This window comes from Podarcis melisellensis (assembly GCF_964234715.1).
Source record: "Podarcis melisellensis genome assembly, chromosome: 9".
Lineage (NCBI taxonomy): Eukaryota > Metazoa > Chordata > Lepidosauria > Squamata > Lacertidae > Podarcis > Podarcis melisellensis.
Window position 1 is genome coordinate 57,827,827 of NC_138541.1, and position 22,989 is coordinate 57,850,815.

The 22,989-nt window shown below is 46.2% G+C and overlaps 1 protein-coding gene across 1 annotated transcript in view; it reads right to left on the reverse strand.

Moving 5' to 3' along the window:
* The window catches only part of KCTD8 (potassium channel tetramerization domain containing 8), a 54,515-nt gene extending 35,834 nt beyond the window's left edge, over positions 1-18,681 (reverse strand). The window contains exon 1 of the mRNA XM_081924570.1: positions 17,764-18,681. Within this exon, the coding sequence (XP_081780696.1) occupies positions 17,764-18,661 (898 nt within the window). The 5' untranslated portion in view covers positions 18,662-18,681. The remainder of the gene's footprint in view (positions 1-17,763) is intronic.
* Positions 18,682-22,989: the final 4,308 nt, after the last annotated feature.

Consider the following 22,989-nt stretch of genomic DNA (forward strand, 5'->3'; position numbering starts at 1 on the left):
ACAGTGGAGGAACGATCTCAGTTCAGGCTCTGTTCAGGCTAAAAAATTGTCTTTAGGCACTATTCTGCAACGTTATCAGGAGGGAGCGACTGAGTGAGTTGCTTGTGTAAGGCTACTGTGATGGGACGATGAGCTGCTTGTGCGTAAAATGCAAGTCCCTCAGAGTTTGATCAGGTTTTCAAACCTCTGCCTGTGACGGAGCCCCTCCAGCACGGCTGCGTCAATCACTAGTAGCATCCGAAAGTGGCTGCTTTCGGAATCTTTTCCAACATAAAAGCTCTTTAACGGAAACACGTCGTCTGGCCTCTCGGCGTGACAGTTTCCGGCGAGGTGTGGGTGTCCCTATAGGAGGTCCTGAGACCTCCCCACTGTTTTCGCTGGAAGTGTCTCTGAGCCATCCCTCCGACTCACTTTCCCTTGGAGTTCTTGCTCGCCCTCTACTGGTTCCCTCTTCCGCTGCTACTCCTCTCTCAACCTCAGTGAGCCTTTGCGCCCCCGGCGCTTTAGATGGCAGTTCCCTGACATCCACCTCCCCTCCAGGGCCCCCTTCACCCCCTCCCGTCTCCTCCCCTACTGGCGGTGAGGAGGTAAAACCCCTGAAAGAACCTCCCTCATCTTCCGACGTCGCGAACACTTCCCTCCACTTGTTGCTGTTCCTACTCTCTCGGTAATCTTCGTCATCGGAGTCCACTCCCTCTTCCAACTCCGACTCCGCGAACCCTTCCATTTCCTCTTCCTCATCGGTGGTGCCGAAATACTCCCTCCTAAACCTTGCTATCGGCTGAGGTTTCCTCGGGAACCTTTGGTGGAACGTTTCTGTTAAAACCTCGTCATTGACTTCCTCTGCACTTACCCAGGTGTTTTCTGACTCCGGTTCCCCTTCCCACGCCACCAAATACTCCACCTGATTTCCCTTCCACCTGGAATCGAGGATTTCCGCTACATGGTTGCGGCGTTCCCTCTCTTCCAAGGCTGGTCCCCTGACGTACTCCCCTTCACGTCCCCCCCTGTATGGTGACAGTAACGACCTGTGGAACACTGGGTGCAATTTCATGTGGTTGGGTAATCGGAGTTTGAAAGCTACCGGGTTGACCTGCTGAATGACCTCAAAGGGTCCCAATCTTCTGGGCCTCAATTTCTTACAACCCCCTTTGAACGGCAACCCTTGGGTTGACAACCACACTTGATCCCCCACCCTTATGGTTTCACCTTCCCTTCTGTTCTTGTCTGCCTGCTTCTTATATTGTGCCTTAGCCCTTTCTAAGTTGAGCTGGAGCTGATGATGGATCGCTTCCATCTCTTCTACAAAATGTTCAGCCGCTGGGACGCTCCATCTCTCCCCTCCTTCCCCTGGAAATGCCCTGGGGTGACACCCGTAATTAGCCAAAAAGGGACTCATCCCTGTGGACACATTCTCCGCATTATTGTAGGCAAATTCTGCCAACGCCAACTTTTCGACCCAATCGTTCTCTCTGTCATTGACATAACACCTCAGATATTGTTGAAGAATGCCATTTGCTCTTTCCGCCTGCCCGTTGGTTTCAGGGTGCCGGGCAGTTGAAAAATTGACTTCCACGTGCAGCAAGCTCATGAGCTTCCTCCAGAACCTGGAAGTAAATTGTTTGCCGCGATCTGAGATCACCCTCAAGGGAGCCCCGTGCAACCTAAAGATGTGTTCTACAAACAACTTCGCTGTTTCTTCCGCTGTGACTGCATGTGAGCATGCTACAAAGTGGCACATCTTAGTTAACAGGTCTACTACTACCATGATGGCTGTTTTCCCCTTGGACTTTGGCAGATCCGTCATAAAATCTATTGATATCGCATCCCAAGGCCGTTCTGGTGTGGGTAATGGTTCTAATAACCCTGCCGGCGCCCTTCTTTCCCCTTTGGCTCGCTGACATTGGTCACACCCTCTTACATACTCCCTTACATCTTCCCTCACCTTAGGCCACCAAAATTCCCTGGTAACCAACCACATGGTCTTGTGTTGTCCAAAATGTCCCGCCGTGGGGCTATCATGCAACTGCTTGAGTACTCTCCCCCTCAATTCACCTTCGGGTATATACAGTGCCCCTTTGTAATACAATGCCCCATTTCTTTCCTCAAAACCTCCGGGACTCTCGCCCTCCCCCCTGAGACCTCTGAGCTTATCCTGGGCATATTCATCATTTTCCGTTTCCTCTACCAGTTCTCGTTGCCCCACCAGCGCCGCCCCACACACCCAGCGGTCCTCAGGGATGACATGTCTCTCTTCGATCACCCCCTCCCCTTCCCAATACTCTGGTTTGCGTGAGAGCGCGTCCGCCCTGACGTTTTCTGGGCCTGGCACATAACAAATTTCAAAGTTGAATTTGGAGAATTCCTGTGCCCATCTCACTTGTCGTTGGTTGAGCACTCGAGCTGTTCTCCAATACTCTAAATTCTTGTGGTCGGTGCACACTTGCACCTTGTGTTGTGCCCCAATTAATAAATGTCTCCACCTCCGGAATGCTTCGTGAATGGCAAGTAGTTCCCTGTCATACACCGTGTAATTCCTCTCGGATTTATTCAGCTTCCGCGAGAAGAAGGCACACGGTCTCCACTCCGACGCACTCCTCCCCGGTTGAAGAAGGACCGCCCCTACCGCCCGGTCGGATGCATCGGTTTCCACTCTCATGGGTTTTCGTAAATCCACATGCAGAAGTTGTTCTTCCGAGGCGAAAGCCCTTTTCAGTTCTTCAAAGGCTCGATCCGCCTCTACCGTCCAAACAAATTTCTTCTTGCTGCTGAGGCAGTCGGTGATGGGCGCCGTCAAGTGGGCAAAGTTCTTGATGAACTTCCGATAAAAGTTCCCAAACCCCAAGAATCTTTGCACGTCCTTCTTGGTCTTCGGTGTCTTCCATTCCAGTACCGCTTGGACCTTGCCTGGATCCATGGCCAATCCCTTGTCTGACAAGCGGTACCCCAGGAATTCCACCTCCTTGGTATGAAACTGGCACTTCTCCAGTTTCACCCACAGCTGGTTGGCTTGCAGCCTGCCCAACACTTCTCGAACGTCCCTCACATGCTGTTCCTCATCTTCCGAATACACCAACACGTCGTCTAAAAAGGCCACACAATTCTTGTAGAGCAAAGGTCCCAGAACGTGGTTTATAAAAGCTTGAAAACACGCGGAGCCCCCTTGTAGACCGAAGGGCATAACGAGGTATTCAAAGGCTCCCAAAGGGGTAAACATGGTGGTCTTCCATTCATCTCCCTTCCTTATGCGTATCAGATTGTACGCCCCCCCGCAGGTCCAGCTTTGTAAAAATCTTTCCCTTCCTTACTCTGGTCAAAATGTCATCAATTCGGGGCATAGGGAAAGCCAGGGGTTCCGACACTGCATTGAGGGCCCTAAAGTCACACACCAGTCTCGGTTTGTCTGTGTTCTTTTTGTCCACAAAAAACACTGGGCTGCCCCCCACCGCTCGGGACTCTCTGATGAAACCTCGCTTCAGGTTTTTGTCAATGAACTCCCTCAGCTCCTGCATCTCCCTGTCTGACATGGCGTACAGCTTGCCTACTGGGAGTTGGGCCCCAGGGAGTAGGTTGATTTGACAGTCAAAGGGTCTATGCGGTGGCAGTTTGTCTGCTTCCCTTTCGCTGAATACGTTGCTCAGATCTGCGTATTGCGGGGGCACCTTCCCTTTGTCCATTACTTCCATCCCGGCTAGGGTGACTCTGTCTCCTCCCGAAACCTTCCCCTCCTTGCAGTGTTCTAGGCAATGCGCTGACCCAAAGGAGACCACCCTCTGATGCCAGCCCACTAGCGGATCGTGTAGCGCCAGCCAGCTCATCCCCAAAATGATGGGCGCTCCTCCCAGGATGGCCACATTAAACACTATCTGTTCGGTGTGCCTTGCCACCCTCATTATCATCGGGACAGTCTGTTGGCTAACTTCTCCCCCCAACAGCTCTCTGCCGTCAATCGTAGTCACCTGCAAGGGGTTACTTAAAGGGATGGTCTGTATCTGATGCTCAGCTGCAAACTCCTTACTCATGAAATTACAGGAGCTGCCTGAATCCAAAAGCGCCTTGATCTTTAGTGGGTGTCCGTTTGGCAGTTCTAGTAACACCTCTATCACTAAAGCGGGTCTGGGAGGTTCCGGCGTGGGCACTTTCACTGCTCTTTGGCCTGGCTGCTGTGCCCCGACGGTGGCAGCCAGGCGTTGGCTTTTACTTGCTCCTTGCCTTCCTCTTCCTTTCCCCCAACAGCTCCTGCCATCCCTTGCCATTCCTTTCTTTGTGGGCAGACTCTGGCAAAGTGCCCTGGCTGTTGGCAGAGATAACATCTCTTGGCGCTCTTTCCCTCCTTCTTCCGCCCTTCACTGGGATTTGAAACTGCGCGCGCCCGCGCTGTTCCAACTTCCATCGGCTCTGCCGGCGGGAAAGGTGGCTCTGGAATGTCTGGAATGCGGAACTCCCTCCAACGGTCTCCTTTCCCTTCCCGCTTTTCCAAAGCCCTCGCCTCCTGGCGCGCTCCTATGGACAGCGCAGATTTGGTTAACTGATCCATAGACTCCGCCCTGGGCCCCCGGGAAAGCTCATCTTTGACGGTTGAAGAAAGCCCCTCTTCGAAAAGCATTTGGATGGGCTCCGCCGATAGGTCCCACCCCAATTTATGAATCAGCATAGTAAATTCAGTCCAGTACTCACGGACAGATCTGCTTCCTTGCTGGCAAGCCATTAACTGCCTTCGCACCACCCCCTGCTCAATATCGCTGGAAAACATCAGGTCCATGGCACGAAAAAACTTCCTCGTGTCCTTTAGGATCTCATTATTCGCTGCCATCAGGGGTCTAACCCAATCTTTCGCCCCGGATTCGAGATGGCCAATCACAAAAGCCACTCGCGATTCCTCGTCGGGGAAGTCATCAAACTGCAAGTTTAGAGCGTATTGCATCTCTGTTCTACCCTGGTAACACATGGAAAAAATAGTGCGTTCCAGCCATGCAGCTTCTTTCCTTCAGTCTCTTTTGCCACCGATTGGGAACAGCCAGCTGCATGCATCATAGGTTGTCTTCATTAAGATTCATACTATTCAGAGCTTCACGACAGCCAACAAGGAACTGCTCGAAGTTCTCAATCCAAGAAGCTACCCTGGTAACACATGGAAAAAATAGTGCGTTCCAGCCATGCAGCTTCTTTCCTTCAGTCTCTTTTGCCACCGATTGGGAACAGCCAAGCGCTGCAAAGTTTGCAAAATTCTTCTGGACTCACATGCTAATATTAAACAAGTGAAGCCTTTGTCATGCAGGGGGCGGGGGCGGGAATCCGACATGCAGTCTGATCCAAGTAACAATATAGTTCATACATTTCAAATATCTTTAGCATTTCCTCAATCGAGTCACTGCAGCTTTTTATCAACAGATTCCCCATGAAGTGATCAAAGGGGGGGGGATCTTTAAGGTGCCAGAAGGTAAGAGTAGTATCAGTTACTGAATTTCCAGCAATGAAACCTTATTACTATGCATGATGTTTACTCTGCAGCATCTGTTTCTTGTTGAGCAAAGACCTCTTTTACAATGATGATATAAGCCCTGTAGCTTTTCCACTAAAGGAAGCATCACAGCATAAATTCAGACATCTTTATAGAGCAGTATCAATAAGTGTATCCCATCTATTCAGAACATTCTAAGGAGCTCATTACTATGATGCTAAAATTCCTCTCCTGTCTTCTAGGTTACTTTTTTTTAGCAGTAGTGCAAGTAGGTTTTATTCTGTTAAGCATAGTACAATTTTTAAAAATAAGATTTAGGTCCAGAGATATATTTTTTGCTGTGAAAGTTTTCAGGCTAGGAACAGAATAGGTAGTAAAACATTTTGCTAAGAGAATGTTGCCAAATATGTATATTAATTCAAATATATGCAGGGCAATTAGATGGTAATTACAAGGAAGTAAGTCACAGAAGTCTGGCTGGCTCACTCCCTAATAAATGTACTTGGAACTGAAATTTTTACGCACATAAAAAGCACCAGATTCCATGTGTTGATGGTTGCACTTTTGTATAGTTCCAGTCAAGCTTTGCACCTGAAGTTGGCATGACTGCCAAAACACCATTCTGAACTACATAATTGTTGCGACACTTGCGATATAGTCCAACTTTGCAGCAGCAAGCAAGTGCGGCTTGTCCCTATTGCCTAAATGAAATGGGAGAGCAAGTGTAGAACAAATATAGCACAAGCTACAGACAATTCCATCCTGTGGTGGTTCTACACTGCCAGGATCACCCACCATCACTCATCTTTAATTCCCTCTCACAATAGCTCTCCCTCTTCCTTGCTGCCCACTTGGTCTATAAGGCAGGAGAGTCAGATAGCAGTGAGAAGATGGGAAAGAAAAGCTGGTACTGACATTTTTTTAAAAAGTTTTGAGCAGTACCAGGAAGGGCAATACTAGCACCATTTTCACTCACTCAGGAAGAGTCTCCATCATGAATTATGCCAACAAAGTGTCAACGAAGAGCAGAATTGGGGTTGAACGCTCTGCCTTGTGTTCATATTTTCTTGAGGAAGCAAGGAGTAAGTTCACACACTCAGACCTCTTTTGCTGGATGTGAGGCATTCTTTCATCCTTCAAGTCTAAGATGCCCAGTGTGCATGTGAAAAACTAAATATTATAGGGCCACACTTGTGGTCCTGTGTTAAGGGTAGTAAGCTGAACTGTATTCTGGCAGTGTCTTGAGAAACTGCGGGGGGGGGGGGTCCAGAAGTAGGTTCTATAGTTTATACCTAGAAAATGTTTGATATGGAACTTGGCAGTGTAGGAGAGGCAAGGTTGAAGATCTGGGTTAGGTCCACCACTGACAGCCATCCATCTTCCAAGGTAGTGGTGAAGCTGGAACTAACCATAGGATAGGATACCATACCATATCATATCTATATTGCCTAAATAACATGTCTGTTAAAGGTGTCATCTTTAACAGCTGTAATTTTGCAGCGTTTTGGAGCTTGACATGAACATGAACAGCTTTTAACACAACATGTTAAGCTGAAAGTTTTATTAATTGATTTGCATTTTAGCTCTAATGAAAATAATCCAAATATGTTGCCATCTAAGTAAGGGGCGCCTCGCATTCTAAACATGCGAAATATTAAAACAAGACTGCTTCTGAGCATGGGTAGAATGTATGTTCCCAACAAAAAGCAATAATGATAATCACATCCAACCATGTATTTTAAATGATGGAAGGAACACGGTTTCTACATCAATGATTATCTAACTCATATTCGTACCAAAATAAGCTGGTAGTTAATGTATTTTCAAGATCCACATCGGGCAAAATCTAAGTTTTTAATGTCATTTAAGATCATTAGAAGATCAATTAGCATTTGAAATCAAGGGGGCTTTAAAAGGATGGAAATCATGGTCATATTACTTTCTTCGATGTAAATACTGCTACATTATTAATTTTTTTACATATTTTCTATCTCATAGTCAATAGAAACATTTGTCTTGGGGCACAACTCAAACCCTAACCACTTCCGAGTGGAGAATAAGGCAGATAGATGTGTCTCAGGAGAGTAATTCAGGTATTCAGCCATGGGCTCGCATTTGACCCCTTCATTAATTCAAAGAGAGCTGTGCCACAACGAAATATCTACCCTGAAAATTATGTAAAACTCTTTGTGACATTTAACCATGTTATTTCGTCACTCTGAAAGCAACAATCAAATGTTTTTGGATAAGCTCTGAGTAGCCACACTAGCATTATTTGAAAACAAAACTAGTTTCTAGCACTTTTTTTTAAAAAAAGTTAAATATCTTGATATTATTCTGAGAATTTGAGCCAGTAGAATTTAATATTTGCTGCTTGCTTCCATCTACTAGGTTTCTCTGACGCACTCTTCAAGATTGCTACATGGGACATATTAAGTGAAAAAGCTGTAATTGCCAGAAAAAGATGTGTATTTCCAACAAACCTAATCACAGTAATTTTCAGAACTGAAAAGGGGGAATAGTGACACCTAGGTATTTGAAATACTTTTTTTTTTTAATCCAGCACTTAGAATGTGCATGATATTTTACCCTGCAGATAATTCTGAAAAGATGCACTAAAATTTTACTTTTGTTTCCACTTCTGAACTGTAGTGACAACAGTTATAGTATTTAGCGTTACTTCCTGCTCTGTGCAAAAACAGAAGTGATAAACATATGGCAATGTATTGCTGTCTGAAGGTATCCAGTACTGTATTAACAGTGGAATAGTAATGGGGTCAACACCACCCTTGTCATGTCAAATGAGTTATTGCCCTTTGGCAGAGGGTGATGAGAGAAGCCCCATGTTCTTCTGTTGCTTGGAGCCAAGAAATGAGACTTTGTGCTGTTATAGTGACATATTGTTAAAAGGTAAAGGGACCCCTGACTGTTAGGTCCAGTCACGGATGACTCTGGGGTTGCGGCACTCATCTTGCTTTATTGGCCAAGGGAGCCGGCATACAGCTTCCAGGTCATGTGGCCAACATGACTAAGTTGCTTCTGGTGAACCAGAGCAGCACACGGAAACCTTCCCGCTGGAGTGGTACCTATTTATCTACTTCAACTTTGACATGCTTTCAAACTGTTTGGTTGGCAGGAGCAGGGACCAAGCAACGGGAGCTCACCCTGTCGCGGGGATTTGAACCGCCGACCTTCTGATCGGCAAGCCCTAGGCTCAGTGGTTTAGACCCCATTAGCTAAAGTGTGTAAACATGCACACACTTTTCCACTAGAATACAGGTGACACTATCACTAAAATTAAAAACAACAACAACACCATTTGGAAACAACATGCTCCAACTCACCCCCCAAAAGAATGCTAATTGTTTTATGGATAACGTTGCATATATTTATTTGGAAACCTATATGTTATTGATATGACTTGACTTTTGACAGTCAAAATATGAACCATAAAACAAAACTAGAAGCTTTTACAAAATGCTGCAGTATTGTATAAAGAGTTAGGTAGAACTAATGCTTTACTCCGTAGCAACAGAGTGAATCAGTAATTAAGAGTAGACCAACCAACAAAAAAAACAGAATAGTACAAGGCAAACTTTATTGCCCCCATTTTGGCACACATTTAATCAACAAACCAACCTCCCCATCTTTACTTGTCTATAGTCACCTTAGGTGAGGCCTGTAAGTATATGCATTAGAAAGTGCATTGTGCTCATACAAACCCCTGAGCTGAATCAAGCCACTTCAGAGAGATTTTGGGGGTCTTCCAGGTGCTAAACAGGTATGCATTGAAGCACCCCAAACAAAATTAAGCTGCTCCTGAGGCCTCAGTGCCGCTTCAGACTTCCAGAAGTGCCAGGCAGTCTTGAGCAAGTTGCCTATTCAAAATGTTACGTTCCCCCAAGCTCACAATATAAATGAAAAGGGGCGATGATCTGTAGTTTTGTGCCTAACAACTGTAGTTTCCAAGGAGACTCAAAACCATTTTCATTCACCATAACTCCCTAACTGCAGTGCCTATCCCCTCAGAAAGGCAATTTGTATTCAAATTGCACACACGACAGAGGCAGCCCCTAGGTAAATAACGTGCAAAACTGGTCCACCCAATTTAGGCAGTTAGAATCCCTGATTGGAAGGAACACATGGTTCAATACATGAGTTGAGGTGCCATTTTGCATCTGGCTCTGCCTCCTTCAACACTGTTCTGCACCTGGCTTCTAGTAAAAAAAGTAGATCCTGCAAGCCTGTCCATGAATGTCTAGAACCCTGGTTTTAAACAAGAGGATCAGGAATACAACATGGACATGATGCAACCTAGGGGAGTTTCATGTTCGCTTCCCCCCCCCTCCCAGGGGGAGTTGCCATAAAAGAAAGAGAATGAAAGAATACAGAGAGAGGAGAAAGTCAGAAAAAACAGAAGAAAAGAGCAAAGGAACTGAGGGCTCATCTAGACTTTGCTTGCCTCATAAGCTCTATCAGAACATCAATCAGGTTTTGTCTGGATTGGCACGTGCCCTTGTTTAAAGCTAAAGTGTGGTTTTTTTCATGCCTAGAAAGTGTGGGTCCAGCATAAAACCACTCACACCCATGCTTTCTAGGCATGAGACAAGTGGAAGTGTTGCTGAGCCCTGAGACAAGTATGGTACAAAATAGTTCCCACGCTGCATGTTTTGTGTTAGGGAAGCTCCCTGGTCTGAACAAGTTGAAGGCTCCTGTTCTAGAATGAATGCTATTGCAGTCCAAACAGCTGAATACTTTTTTCACAAACCGTACTGTAAGAAAGCAACTCCCCTAAGTAGTAAGATGCAGAGGATAGAGCAGAGTTCAGATATGTATCTTCAGGACTTCCTACGATTAACTATTAGCTTCAGTCATACACACTCTGGTTACATCCATGCTAGATTCCTAGAATACTTTAGATCATGCAAGTCAATTTGAAAACTTCCACTGGTACAGATTGCAGCAGCCAAGATGCTTGTGGCAGATGAGAGTTTGAACTATGTGATACTAATGTACCAGTTGCAATGGTTCTGTGTTTGCTTCTGGGCTCACTTTCAACTGCTAGTTTAGTTCTTAATGGCCTTAAATAGTTGGGGTCCAGACGGATTGCCTCCAGCACAGGCCTGGAGATGAACTCAGAGGTTCTGCTAAGAGCTATCAGGTTGGCAGGTACCATGGACAGGGACTTTTCAGTAGTGGCCTCACAGGTCCCTGGAGAGGGAGTTCTTATGGCACTCTCACTAATGACTTTTAATTGAATTGTAAACACTCTTTTATTTGATTTGGCATTTGACTTCTGGCCTTATGCTGGCTTTCATGTTTTAATTGCTGCTGTTTTATTTATTATTTATTATTTATTTTGATAATTTATATACTGCTTAAATGCAGTTGTCTCTAACCATGCACAAGTAACTTGTTTTACAAGTGGTCTGCAGGTAACTTGAACTTGTTTTTGGTTATTTGATTATATTTTTGCTGGCCACCTTCAGAGGGTTTGCCCCTTAATATCAGGTTATAAAAAACCAACAAACTTTGTGATTATAGAACAGTTTTGATGCTACTGTTTGACAAAGGTAGACTTATGAAAAGTCTGTCCTGACACTTTCTCTTTTAATTTTTAAACAAACTTTAAGTTACATCCAATAATCAATGTGATTCACTTCTTCAGGATATTCAGCGGTATTATAAAGTCAACAGATTCAGAAAGAAAATATTTCATCTCTTCCAGTGATGCATTTACGTTAACAGTCTGCCCTCCAACAGTTTCGGGACAGGTGTCATATGTTTTATAGGTATATATTAAGAAAAGAATATGATGAGCTCATGTCCCAAAAGGGCTGATGATAAAATACTTTTGCTTGGCTGTGACAATTTCCGCAACCACCAATGCAGAGGGAGCAGAGAATTGTAACTCCAGGTGGAAAACTAAGCAACATTATTTGGACATTTTTTTTAAAAAAAAGTTATATTTTTAGTGCATTTATTGCAAGAATAAACCTAAGCTTAGCACAGTAGCGCAGAACAGATACCCCAAGAAACTTTCACGTGTTAAATGTGAACTCCATTAAGATCCACTGGGTTTTTCAAATGAAGAAGGACATTAACAGCCATGTGCAAATAATCTTTTGTGGAGAAGCAAACTGAATTTGACCACCCCTCTTACCATTAAAAAAAGAAACCCTGACCTTGTAAACACATTAGCTGAAGAGCTGTGTCAACAACTGTGAGAATGGGATGCTGAATTAGATGGGACATTGGCAGCAAGCTCTTCTTATGTCCTTAACTGACACATTAATACAGAGCATGTAACTCAGATAATGGTTTCACTGCACATGACACAGGCCTGCAACAGAAACTAAGCAAGTCTGGTTCAGTAAGCTGCCTCAGTGTTAGATACGTGTCCTGTCCCATCCCCTGCAGACTCCAGCATAGCATCCAAAAGGTTGCTAGTCATAGACAGAGGCTCGGTTTAAAACAACTGCCCGTGAAACACAGAGTGGTAACCAAAGGCACTATAGTTGCTGGGAGAATTTTATTTATTAAAACCATTTCTATCCCAAACTTCTGCCTCAATATGAGACACTCAAGGTGGTTCACAAGTCTAAGACAACCCCAAAGTACAAAAATAATCAAAGAAACAAAAAGCAAACATATACAAATATTACAGCAGAAGGACTCTCTGGGTACACAAAGTAATATTAGGGTCAGCAAAGCCACATATCCAAAAACCTGTTGGATTTTTATTTTTTTAAGTCTCCAGCACAGAACAGAATGCCATAAGCAGAAGCATAAGACCAATCTGTTGAGGGAGGGTAGCCCAGAGCTAAGGCACCACAACAAAGATGGCTATGTCCAATGTTCCCACCAAAAGAGTCTCTGATATCAGTGAGCTACCCAGCAGGGCTTTCCCCATTGATTATTTATTTAGAAAGACTTACAGACCACCACCGCCCCCAACTCAAAGCGCTATACAAAATAAAACTGAACCATTTTAGTAAATAGAACAGTAGCCACAAATTTGAAAATGAATAAAAATACTGACAAAAATAAATTATCAACAAAACATAAATAAAATCAGTAGAACATTCTGAAGGTGCGTCTCCACCCCCATCGTTCTGCCCGGACACTGAGATCCAGCGCCAAGGGCCTCCTGGCGGTTCCATCGCTGCGAGAAGCCAAGTTACAGGGAACCAGGCAGAGGGCCTTCTCAGTAGTGGCACCCGCCCTGTGGAACGCCCTCCCACCAGATGTCAAAGAGAAAAACAACTACCAGACTTTTAGAAGACATCTGAAGGTAGCCCTGTTTAGGGAAGCTTTTAATGTTTAATAGGTTATTGTATTTTAATATTCTGTTGGAAGCCGCCCAGAGTGGCTGGAGAAACCAGCCAGATGGGCGGGGAATAATAATAATAATAATAATAATAATAATAATAATAATAATAATAATAATAGTCAGACTGCACTTCAGTAATCCAGCCTTGAAGTTACGAATGTCTGAATTACTGTGGTTAACCTTTCCTGATTCAGGAATGATTACAGCTGTGGTACTAACTGAAGCTAGTAAACCAGCCTCACTGAAATCTCTTGGGCCTCCGTTACAAAGCTGGATCCAGGAGGAAACCCAGGCTGCCAGCCTACTCCTTCATAGTGAGTACAATTCCCTCCAGGGCAGGCTGTTGGCCAAGTTCTCAGATGCAAGAACCAATCACCCACAGAGACTCTGACTTGCCAGGATTTACAAGTAGCTTAATATGGCAGGTAGGAGTCCTTGTAAATATTGCTCCTGATACAGGAGGTAGTAAGGAAGAGATTAATTAAGTCTAGATAGTATGTTAGAGCAGAAGTCAAAGTTGATAAAAAACTTAGTAATTGCACTCTCAGTGTTCAACAGGACTCTGAAACACAAAGATTATTCTGATAGTTATTTTTACACCTATAAAAAAGCTGGAATAATAGATTTGGAGACTGATTTGTAAGCATGCAGATTTTGGGAACAAGTGGCAAAAAACAAATAGCACCATCATGCCACCATCTTCCATTGGCCTACCTCTCTGGAGATGTTTTCATGAGACACAAGCCAAACTGATAATAATTGGAGGTACCAGGGAAAGTCTGCTTGTTTAATGTTTGCAGTCCATATTTGCAGATAAACTTTTGGACATCAAGGAGATGGAACCAGATAGGTGGAGGGCAGAAAGCAGCCCAGGATTTGACCGGGGACATCAAAGCGGAAGAAATGAGGTTAAAAGTCAAAATGAACCACAAGGAGGGGCACAGACTAGAAAGGTAAAAGTGGGGTGGGATAGGGATAGGGAGGACACTGACAGGAAAAGAAGGGTGAAGAGGCGCAGAATGGAATGAGCTGTGAGCTGCATGACTGTAAGTGGTATGCTTAGTGCTGAAGTGGCAAAAAGTGAGGCTTCTCTTCCAATACAGGGATGTCGGTGGCGCTGTGGGTTAAACCACAGAGCCTAGGACTTGCTGATCAGAAGGTCAGTGGTTCAAATCCCCACAACGGGGTGAGCTCCTATTGCCCAGTCCCTGCTCCTGCCAATCTAGCAGTTCAAAAGCATGTCAATGTGCAAGTAGATAAATAGGTACCACTCCAGCAGGAAGGTAAACGGCGCTTCCCTGCGCTGCTCTGTTTCACCAGAAGTGTCTTACTCATGCTGGCCACATGACCCAGAAGCTGTATGCGGCTCCCTTGGCCAATAAAGCAAGATGAGCACCACAACCCCAGAGTTGGCCACGACTGGACCTAATGGTCAAGGGTCCCTTTACCTTTACCTTCCAGTACAAGTAGCAGCTGGGGGTATTTTGTGGGAACCGTGAAAGGGTTAAACTCTCCCTGTCCACTCCCTGTGGTTGCAATGCTACCTCAAGTTCCCTGTGACTGCTGTTTACATACAGTGGTACCTTGGGTTACATACGCTTCAGGTTACAGGCTCTGCTAACCCAGAAATATTACCTCAGGTTAAGAACTTTGCTTCAGGATGAGAACAGAAATTGTACTCCGGCGGCGCAGCAGCAGCAGGAGCCCCATTAGCTAAAGTGGTCTTCAGGTTAAGAGCAGTTTCAGGTTAAGAACAGACCTCCAGAACGAATTAAGTACTTAACCCGAGGTACTAATGTTTTAAAGTGCATGTTAACTACATTCATGCAATTAACTTTGTGTCTAGTTTGGCCCTCAAAGTCAATTCGCATGACCACCAAGCTCAAGGTGGTCTCCTTAAATCACTGCAACCAGCAGCTGCCGCCACATGAAATGTGAGGAGCCTTTTCAATATCACTGCAAAAATGGGGGAGATGTGTAATGACCTGCAACATGTTTTCTCCTGCACATGGTCACAGGTAGGAAGCAGGCAGCAATTTCAAAAAGCCTAATGGGTGCATGAGTTGTCCTCAGCTGCTGCTTAATATGCCAATCAGTGAAAATCCATAAATGACTTCCCATTATATTTTGTTTGATTTGTTTAAAAGTGCTAAATTGCAGTCATTTCCTAGTCACAAAGCCACTGCACTAGAGTGCTCCAATTTCCTCTATCCGTAGTTCCCTCCTTTGCAAAAGCATAAACACACAGGCACCTCCACAAAAGCCAGTGAATAGGAAAAATTACACTCACTCCACTCTGTCTCTCATATACAGGACTTAACTCAAACCCTTTCAAACATTTTTTAAAAGACCTAAAGCTTACTGAGACCTGGGAAGGGAAAATCTGCCAAACAGACGTTCGCATATGGAATCCAGTTATGCTTTTCTTTAGTTCAAATCACTTCCTACTTATCGTTCAACACAACATGTACTTTGTGAGATTTAAGGATGCCGTCTAGCAGTATGCAGCTACAGTTTATTTTTTTCATTTCCAAATGTCTTGAAGTTTGTACAGCACACTTATGCACACCGAACCTAAGAGAGAGTTATTTAAAGAATTTTTCCTACTGAGAAGCTTCTTGCTTTTTTTTTTCTTTTTGAGGTTTATCTTTTCAGTAGCCTTTGGAAAACTGAGACTCTTCTTGCTGTTCTGTCCTCCACTGAAATGTGTCCAGATGGAGTCTGTTTACTTTGTAGTTAATGAGAATGGAAGGAAATGTAGTGATGAAATATTAAAAACCCTTCCTTACTTCTAGCATTGCCTGCTTTAATCTTGTGCAAAGCTTCCTTCAACAAACTCTGTGAAACCTTCAAAGTCAAACAGCATCACTCTCTAAACCTTTCTTTAAAAAGCGAGAAAGGCTGTGGTTTTGGGGGGCTTCAAATAGTTTCGACAGGCAGAGATGGGGAGCTCCAAACTTTTTGCATGGAAAAATATTAGAACCTTAAATTTAAGAACCCATTCACCCATTTCCAAAGACTGACAACTGCAACAACCATCATATTAATAAGCTGATAGTGACTTGGTGCCACCACAGTAAGTTTCAACTTGATCCTCTTGATTTAAGTTACTGGTTCTAAGTAAAATGATCAAGAACAACTTGCATCAAGAAGTCAACTTCTTGGAGTACTAAAAATACGAGTTGAGTTCCACTTCACACATGCATATTCACACACTCAGGTACAAAGTGATAGTATATATCACCACATGTGGAACTTTTTTGTATCACCCAGTTTCAAGTTAAGGAATACTATCCCAGGAAAACAGTTCACATATTTGGCTTTGAGTTATCAAGAATAGCGAGCTGCTGGGTGATGAACATGAATATATGTATCTGCCTTGGGATGAAACAATGTCAGGAGTCCTTAAACTCATCAGGGAAGAGCTTTCTCATCCTGAAAAAGTCAAATTTGCCCTCCTACTGGTATTTCACTGCACAGGTGCCCAATGTATAAATGGTATGCAAATCTCAATGAATTTGTTCAAAAAGTGTTAATAATAATAATAATTTTATGATTTATACCCCACCCATCTGGCTGGGTTTCCAGGACTATGTTCTGTTTCAAGTCGGAATAGATTACACATTGGAAACTGAGGGCTTAGGGGCTCTTCTTTTTCCTGCCACACACATTTAAATACTACGTATAGGGATAAAGATTTGTGGTATACTTGGTACAGTGGTAGTTAATGGGTAAGTTGTAACTTATTTAGCTACTTTCCACATGGAAATTTCTCGTCCTCTGCAGTATGTATGAGCCTAAGTGGGCTTTACAAGATGAGATTCCTTGCAATGAGACATTTCTACACATGAGTGCCCGCAGCACTGGGCAAATTAATGCAGAATTCTAAAAGGGACCAACTACATCTTTGAAGTGATGAAATAAAGAAAATATTTTCAAGTAACTAGCAACACCCTAACTTGCATATCCCAGCAACTAAACCCAGCACTGTCAGGGATCGAACCTGGCTTTGGGGCTTCCCAGCAGCATCTGGTTGGAAACTCTTCGAAAGAGAATCCAGGACTGCATGGAAAGCTGCCAGGTTCCCCCTGTTCTTCCATCCTTGCCCCTTGTCCTTTAGGAGGGAGACTAACATGCACTCTGCACATGTTTAGAGACCGATTTAGCTCCATCTCTCACTGCAGAGCCGTCAAAAAAAAGTTTATAAATCACTTTTGTGAACCCTGGAGTGGCTGGGGAAACCTAGACAGATGGGCAAGGTATAAATAGAGTCATATAATTGTGGAGTGTTAAAGCTATGGTTTTCCCAGTAGTGATGTATGGAAGAGAGCTGGACCATAAAGAAAGCTGACCGCTGAAGAATTGATGCTTTTGAATTATGGTGTTGGAAGAGACACTTGAGAGTCCCATGGACTGCAAGAAGATCAAACCTATCCATTCTTAAGGAAATCAGCCCTGAGTGCTCACTGGAAGGACAGATCCTGAAGCTGAGGCTCCAATGCTTTGGCCACCTCATGAGAAGAGATGACTCCCTGGAAAAGACCCTGATGCTGGGAAAGATTTGAGGGCACAAGGAAAAGGGGACGACAGAGGATGAGATGGTCGGACAGTGTTCTCAAAGCTACCCGCATGAGTTTGACCAAACTGCGGGAGGCAGTGGAAGACAGGAGTGCCTGGTGTGCTCTGGTTCATGGGGTCACGAAGAGTCGGACACGACTAAATGACTAAACAACAACAACAATTGTAGAGCTGAAAGGGGCTCTAAGCATCATCTAGTCCGACCCCCTGCAATGCAGGAAAACGCAGCTGCCCCATAAGGGGATCAAAACTGCAAACATGGCGGGATCAGCACCATGCTAACCAACTGAGCTCTCCAGGCAAGTCTGAATAATAAAATTATTATTATTAAGCGTTAAGCCTCCACCTTCAGCATCTCACCACCGGGGAAGGAAGAGCATCGGGGACTTACTGTAGAAGATGTACTCGGTGTAGCTGCTCCAGATCTTGTCCTCTCGGTACTGGTTGATGAAGGCGGCGGTGCCGGTGGAGTTGCAAGCCACCATGTGGAAGCCGGCTTCGGAGAGGCGGTCGAAGGCCTGCTCCAGGTAGGTGAACTTCAGGTAGAAGCGCGACGTGTACTTCTCGGGCGGGCGGTCCGGGTCGCGGCTCTCGTTGAGCGTCTCGCCGAAGATCTCCTTGGCCAGGGCGATGCGGCCGCACACCATGATGCGCGCCACGCGGCGGAACTTGGCGTCGGCCTGGTTCTCGCGCACCGTGGTGTACGAGCCGCGGTAGCCCACGGTGATGAAGCCGGCGCGCTTCTCCCCGGCGCTGCGCTGCTGCTGCGCCACCAGGAGCTCGCCGCTGCCGGGCGAGTTGGCCTCCTCCAGGTCGCTCTGGCAGCCCTCGTCGTTGAGCGAGCTCTGCTTGGCCACCTTGGGCGACAGCAGCTTGACCAGCTCGGCCAGCTGGAAGTACTCGGCTTCGCGGAGCAGCCGCTCCTTCTCCGGGAAGTGCTCGGGCAGCGCCAGCTGCTTGTCGCGCAGGTAATCCAGCACGTACCTGAAGAGGAAGCCGTCGCGGTCGATGAAGAAGCGCGCGCGGCTGTCCCGGGGCAGCTCCCGCGGGGCGCTCCGCCGCGGCGAGAACATGCGCGCCAAGGTGCTGTCCGGCACGCTCAGCAGCGTCGCGTGCTTGGTCACGTACACCTGCCCGCCCACGTTCAGCTCCACCACCTCAGGGAAGGCGCCCACCGAGCCCGGCGCCGACGGAGAGGAGCACGACGACACCATGTCGCTGATGGGCAGGATGGTGGCGCCGCCGCCGCCGCCGCTCACCCCTCCGCCGCCGCCGTCCTTGAGGGCCATGGCTGAGGCGCTTTACTTCAGCTAGCGGGAAGGGACGGCGCCGCCCGCCGCTCCGCGAGTGCCTCCGGACGCCGCGCGCGCAGCAGCCGCGGAAGGCGGGCGGGCTCGCTCAACCCACTCGCCTTCCTCCGGGGCCACGTGCGCGCTCGTCTCCCCCTTCCCGCGCCCGAGCTGCTTTCTCCTCAGTTGGCCAAGAGGCCACTCGGCGGCACAACCCCGATTGCGCCTCCCCCCTGCTCTCTCTATGCGCCTCGCGCGATTCCCTCTCACGAAAGGGGCTTCTCGAGCGCTTATCCCGCCTTTTTGCTCCTCACAGGGTGTTTCCCCCCCAGCCGCGGGACGCCTTTCTTGGAGAAGCGGCTTCTTCTTTTCTGAGAGAAGCGGGTTCCTTCGTTGGCTCCCCACAAGACAGGTCCCGTTTCGTTCAGCGCTGAAGGAGTGATGGAGGAGGAGGGGGAAGAAGCCCCCTTTATCCCCCCACTTCCCACTTAGAGGGCTCGAATCTTCTCTTGAGGAGAATCTTCTCCTCAGGAGGGAGCGCCTCACTCCTGGACATCCCGCGCCCCGCTCTCCCCTCTTGCCGGCGCCTCGGCTCCCTCTGAGGAGGAGCAGGAGGAGGAGAACTCCTCCCGCTCCTCTGCCGTCAGCTAAATGCACCACTCCGCGGGTTCTGGCGCAGCGGCGTGCCACCAGCGGCGCCTTCCGGACCGAGCAGCAGCGCGGGGCGGCGGGGTGGGGGGGGGGGAGAGAGCGCAGCGCGGGAAGCAGCTTCTAGTGAGGCAACAGCGTCGTCCGCTCTCTCTCTCTCGCTCTCTGCCTCACCAACTCCCAACCCGCCGCGACGGCAACTCGAGAAAGGCGCGCTGACGTCAAGCCCAGCCTGCAAAAAACACACACGCGAAAGAAGCGGCCGGGACGTTGCGAACAGAACAGCTGTCGTGTTTCTTGGGAAGCGCGGAGTGGCGGGAGGACTGGGCAGGCGCGGCTCGTTGCTGGGATGAGGGAGCGGGGCGCTGGGAAGGGGAAAGAGGTGGCTTTGGGGGTCTTGTTTAGAGTCCCCCCCCCACCTGTCGGTTTATGAGTGAGAGGATATTGGAGAGATCAGGGGCCGGGCCCAGGAGGGTTCACCTGCAACCCGAATCTAATCAGGTTTATACGGAAGTATAAGGTCCGCTGAGCCCCATGATAGGAAGAGTGCAAGGTTTAGGACGGCAACCTCTTACTGCGCATGCGCGCGCTCCCCTGAGTGTTTTGACTCTGTCCATGGTTGGGACCAGGGTTTAGCCAATAGCAGCTGGGGACATAGCTGTCAACTTACAGATTTGAAAATAAGGGACCGGCAGCCTCGAAAATGCTGTAGTGGTTAAGAGCAGTAGTCTCCTAATCTGGGGAACCGGGTTCGCGTCTCTGCTCCTCCACATGCAGCTGCTGTGTGATCTTGGGCCAGTCACACTTCTCTGAAGTCTCTCAGCCTCACTCACTTCACAGAGTGTTTGTTGTGGGGGAGGAAGGGAAAGGAGAATGTTGGCCCATGTTGATAATGGGACATTATCAATAAGAGACAGCAGCGGGACACGGCACTGGGATAAGGGAGTTTCCCGCCAAATAAGGGACAGTTGACAGTTATGGCTGGGGAAAATGTTTCAGGGTGTGAAAGGGTTAAACACACTGGGAAGGGTTAAACGCACTGCTTCGGATGCAACTGGTATACAGTATTTAGAGCACTTTGCAAGGAAGAAGTAGTATTAAACTAAGGTTTCCGATGCAGAGCTGGGGCATCAAGTGTTATTTAACCCTTCAATGGATCTGTTGGGTGCAATTCTGTGCAGGTGCTTGTCCCCCTCCTCAATAGTCATGCAGTGTTGGCATTTGCTAGTTTTGGGGAGGGGGAATCCCATTCAGTTATTGGCAGGAAATTTGAACTGAAATTGAAACATTAATACCTCCCTTCAGCCACAATAGAATTTTGCCAGTGTCTAGGAGTTGACAATGACGACGACGTCATGGAAGGACATCGGAGGAGCGCTGTGCAAAGTACAAATGCATCTTTGAGAAAGTGATACATATTACCATATTAGATTCTCAGCAGATATATAGCCCTGCAAGTACAGGCCTCATACTTGCAGACACTGGAACAGTTTCTGTCCATGGAATAAAAAGTTGCCTTCCGTTTGGTTATGTTAATGAACGAATCAGTATATAAATCTTAATGGCCAGAACTAGCTGATGCATGAGAACCAAGTGACTGAAGATGGATGCACTGCCTTCTGGAAGTTCATTGATAGAGTTGGGCACAGTTGCAACACAAAACCAATAAGGATGCAGAGGTAACCAGGTTTTATTTCTGTGGCAATTAAAGTATAGGCTAAATCTTGTATAATAACATTACACCGATTTTTGCATATTTTCCCCACACTGGAAAATAGAGGCAGGGAGGTGCTGGAGGAATGAAGTCAGACTTTCATTTGATTATGTTGCAATTATATACATTGGAAGTTTTACTGGTATTTTTCAGTGTTCAAGGGAAAGTTCTGTTTTAAAATGTTTTACAGTTTTCCTGACCCAATGGCATGATTGCCGTGATATCCAAAGTTGAAGTGAAAACTTTTATACTGACTTCACTGCAACTTTAATTCTGATAGCTCATTCATCAAGGCAGATATCACACTGAGGTATCTTCTGCATTTTCCTTCCCCTTCTTTTAAATATAGGTGTGGAGTTCAAGCTGAAGACGGAACTGGAAACCAAAAAAATGTAAAAGTGTATATCAAATTTCATTGCAATATATCAATACTCAAGGGAGATATTGCATTGCTGGGTGCTTTTATAGCCTTTGAGGTGGTGTAGAACCATTGCTTTTAGAACTTTAAGTTCCAGTTCATCTTGATTTATCTTGAGTTTGCACATAGTAGAACTTGTATCTTCAATGGCTTTCAAGTATCAACATATCCCCATTTAAAACCTTTTCTTTCCTCAAAAATATATTATTCAGGTTGTATATTTCTCCACAGGGGGCTATAGTTGCAGAATCTATTATCATATTTTCCACAAAGCTGCATTCTATAGCTCTCCCGGCCATTTATCTGCCTTGGCTCTGGCTGCCCTGCATTTATAGCTGCATTCTAAAACAGAAATAATTTACTCTTTTCTGTACTGTCCACACTCCATGCAACAATGGAGCACAAATTATTCCCATTCACTTATGTGCAAGATAAGGTATTATACAGCTACTGTTATTGCAAGAGTCAGCTACATTATATCGGTGTAAAGTTGTATAGGTCAAAACCGGTACTTTGAATTGGGCCAGGAAATGAATTGGCAACCATTGCAGTTGGGCCAGGACTTCTGTAATATGCACAAACCATCTTGCGCTGATGAGCAACCTGGCCACCAAATTCTGCGCTATCCGAAGTTTACGAACTATCTCCAGAGGCAACCCTACATACAGTGCATTGCAGTAATCTAACCTAGAGGTTTGCCAGAACACAGACAACAGAAGTTAGGTTATCCATTTCCAGATAGGGGCACAACGTGGCCACCAGTCAGAGCTGGTGGAAGCCTCAAGCGAGAGCAAAGGGTCCAGAAGAATCCCCAAGCTATGCACCCGCTCCTTCAGAGGAAGTGTAACCTCAGAGCAGGCAACTTTCCATCCATCCAGTTTAGGGAACCAGCCACTAACAGTGCCTCATTCTTAATTGGATTGAACTTCAGTTGTTGACTCTCATTCAGTCCAAGGAGGCTGTGTGTCGTCAGCATATTGCGGACAATGTACCCCAAAACTCCTGAGGAACTCCACATTGAAGGCTCCATGGGGTTGAAAAGCAACCCCCCAACATCACCCTCTGGAAACAATATAATCCAAGTAGGACCAGAACCACCGCAAAGCAAGCTACCCACAATTCGGATAGCTGCTCCAGAAAGATACCACGGGTGATGGTATTGAAAGCAACTAAGAGGTCAGAGAGAATTAACAGGGACACATTTCTCCTCTCTTCTGACAGAGGTCATCGTACAGGGTTACCAAAGCAGTTTCTGTGCCAGAACCTCTGCCTCTACACCAATTGAAATGGATTTAGAAAACCCGTTTCCTCTTCCTCCCAGAGTGCCTGGATACACCCAGTCAAGACCCTTGCCCAAGAAGGAGAAATAGGCAACTGTCCACCAGGCTGCTTCATAGTGAAATGCTATTGGCAGGAAGACCCCATTATTAAGAATGATACCAATTAGAACTGCCCTTTAGAAGATTTTGTGTTTATATTTATATGTATACTCTCTTTCTCTCTCTTACACACAAACACACACACACAGATTTTATAAAAAATGGGTAT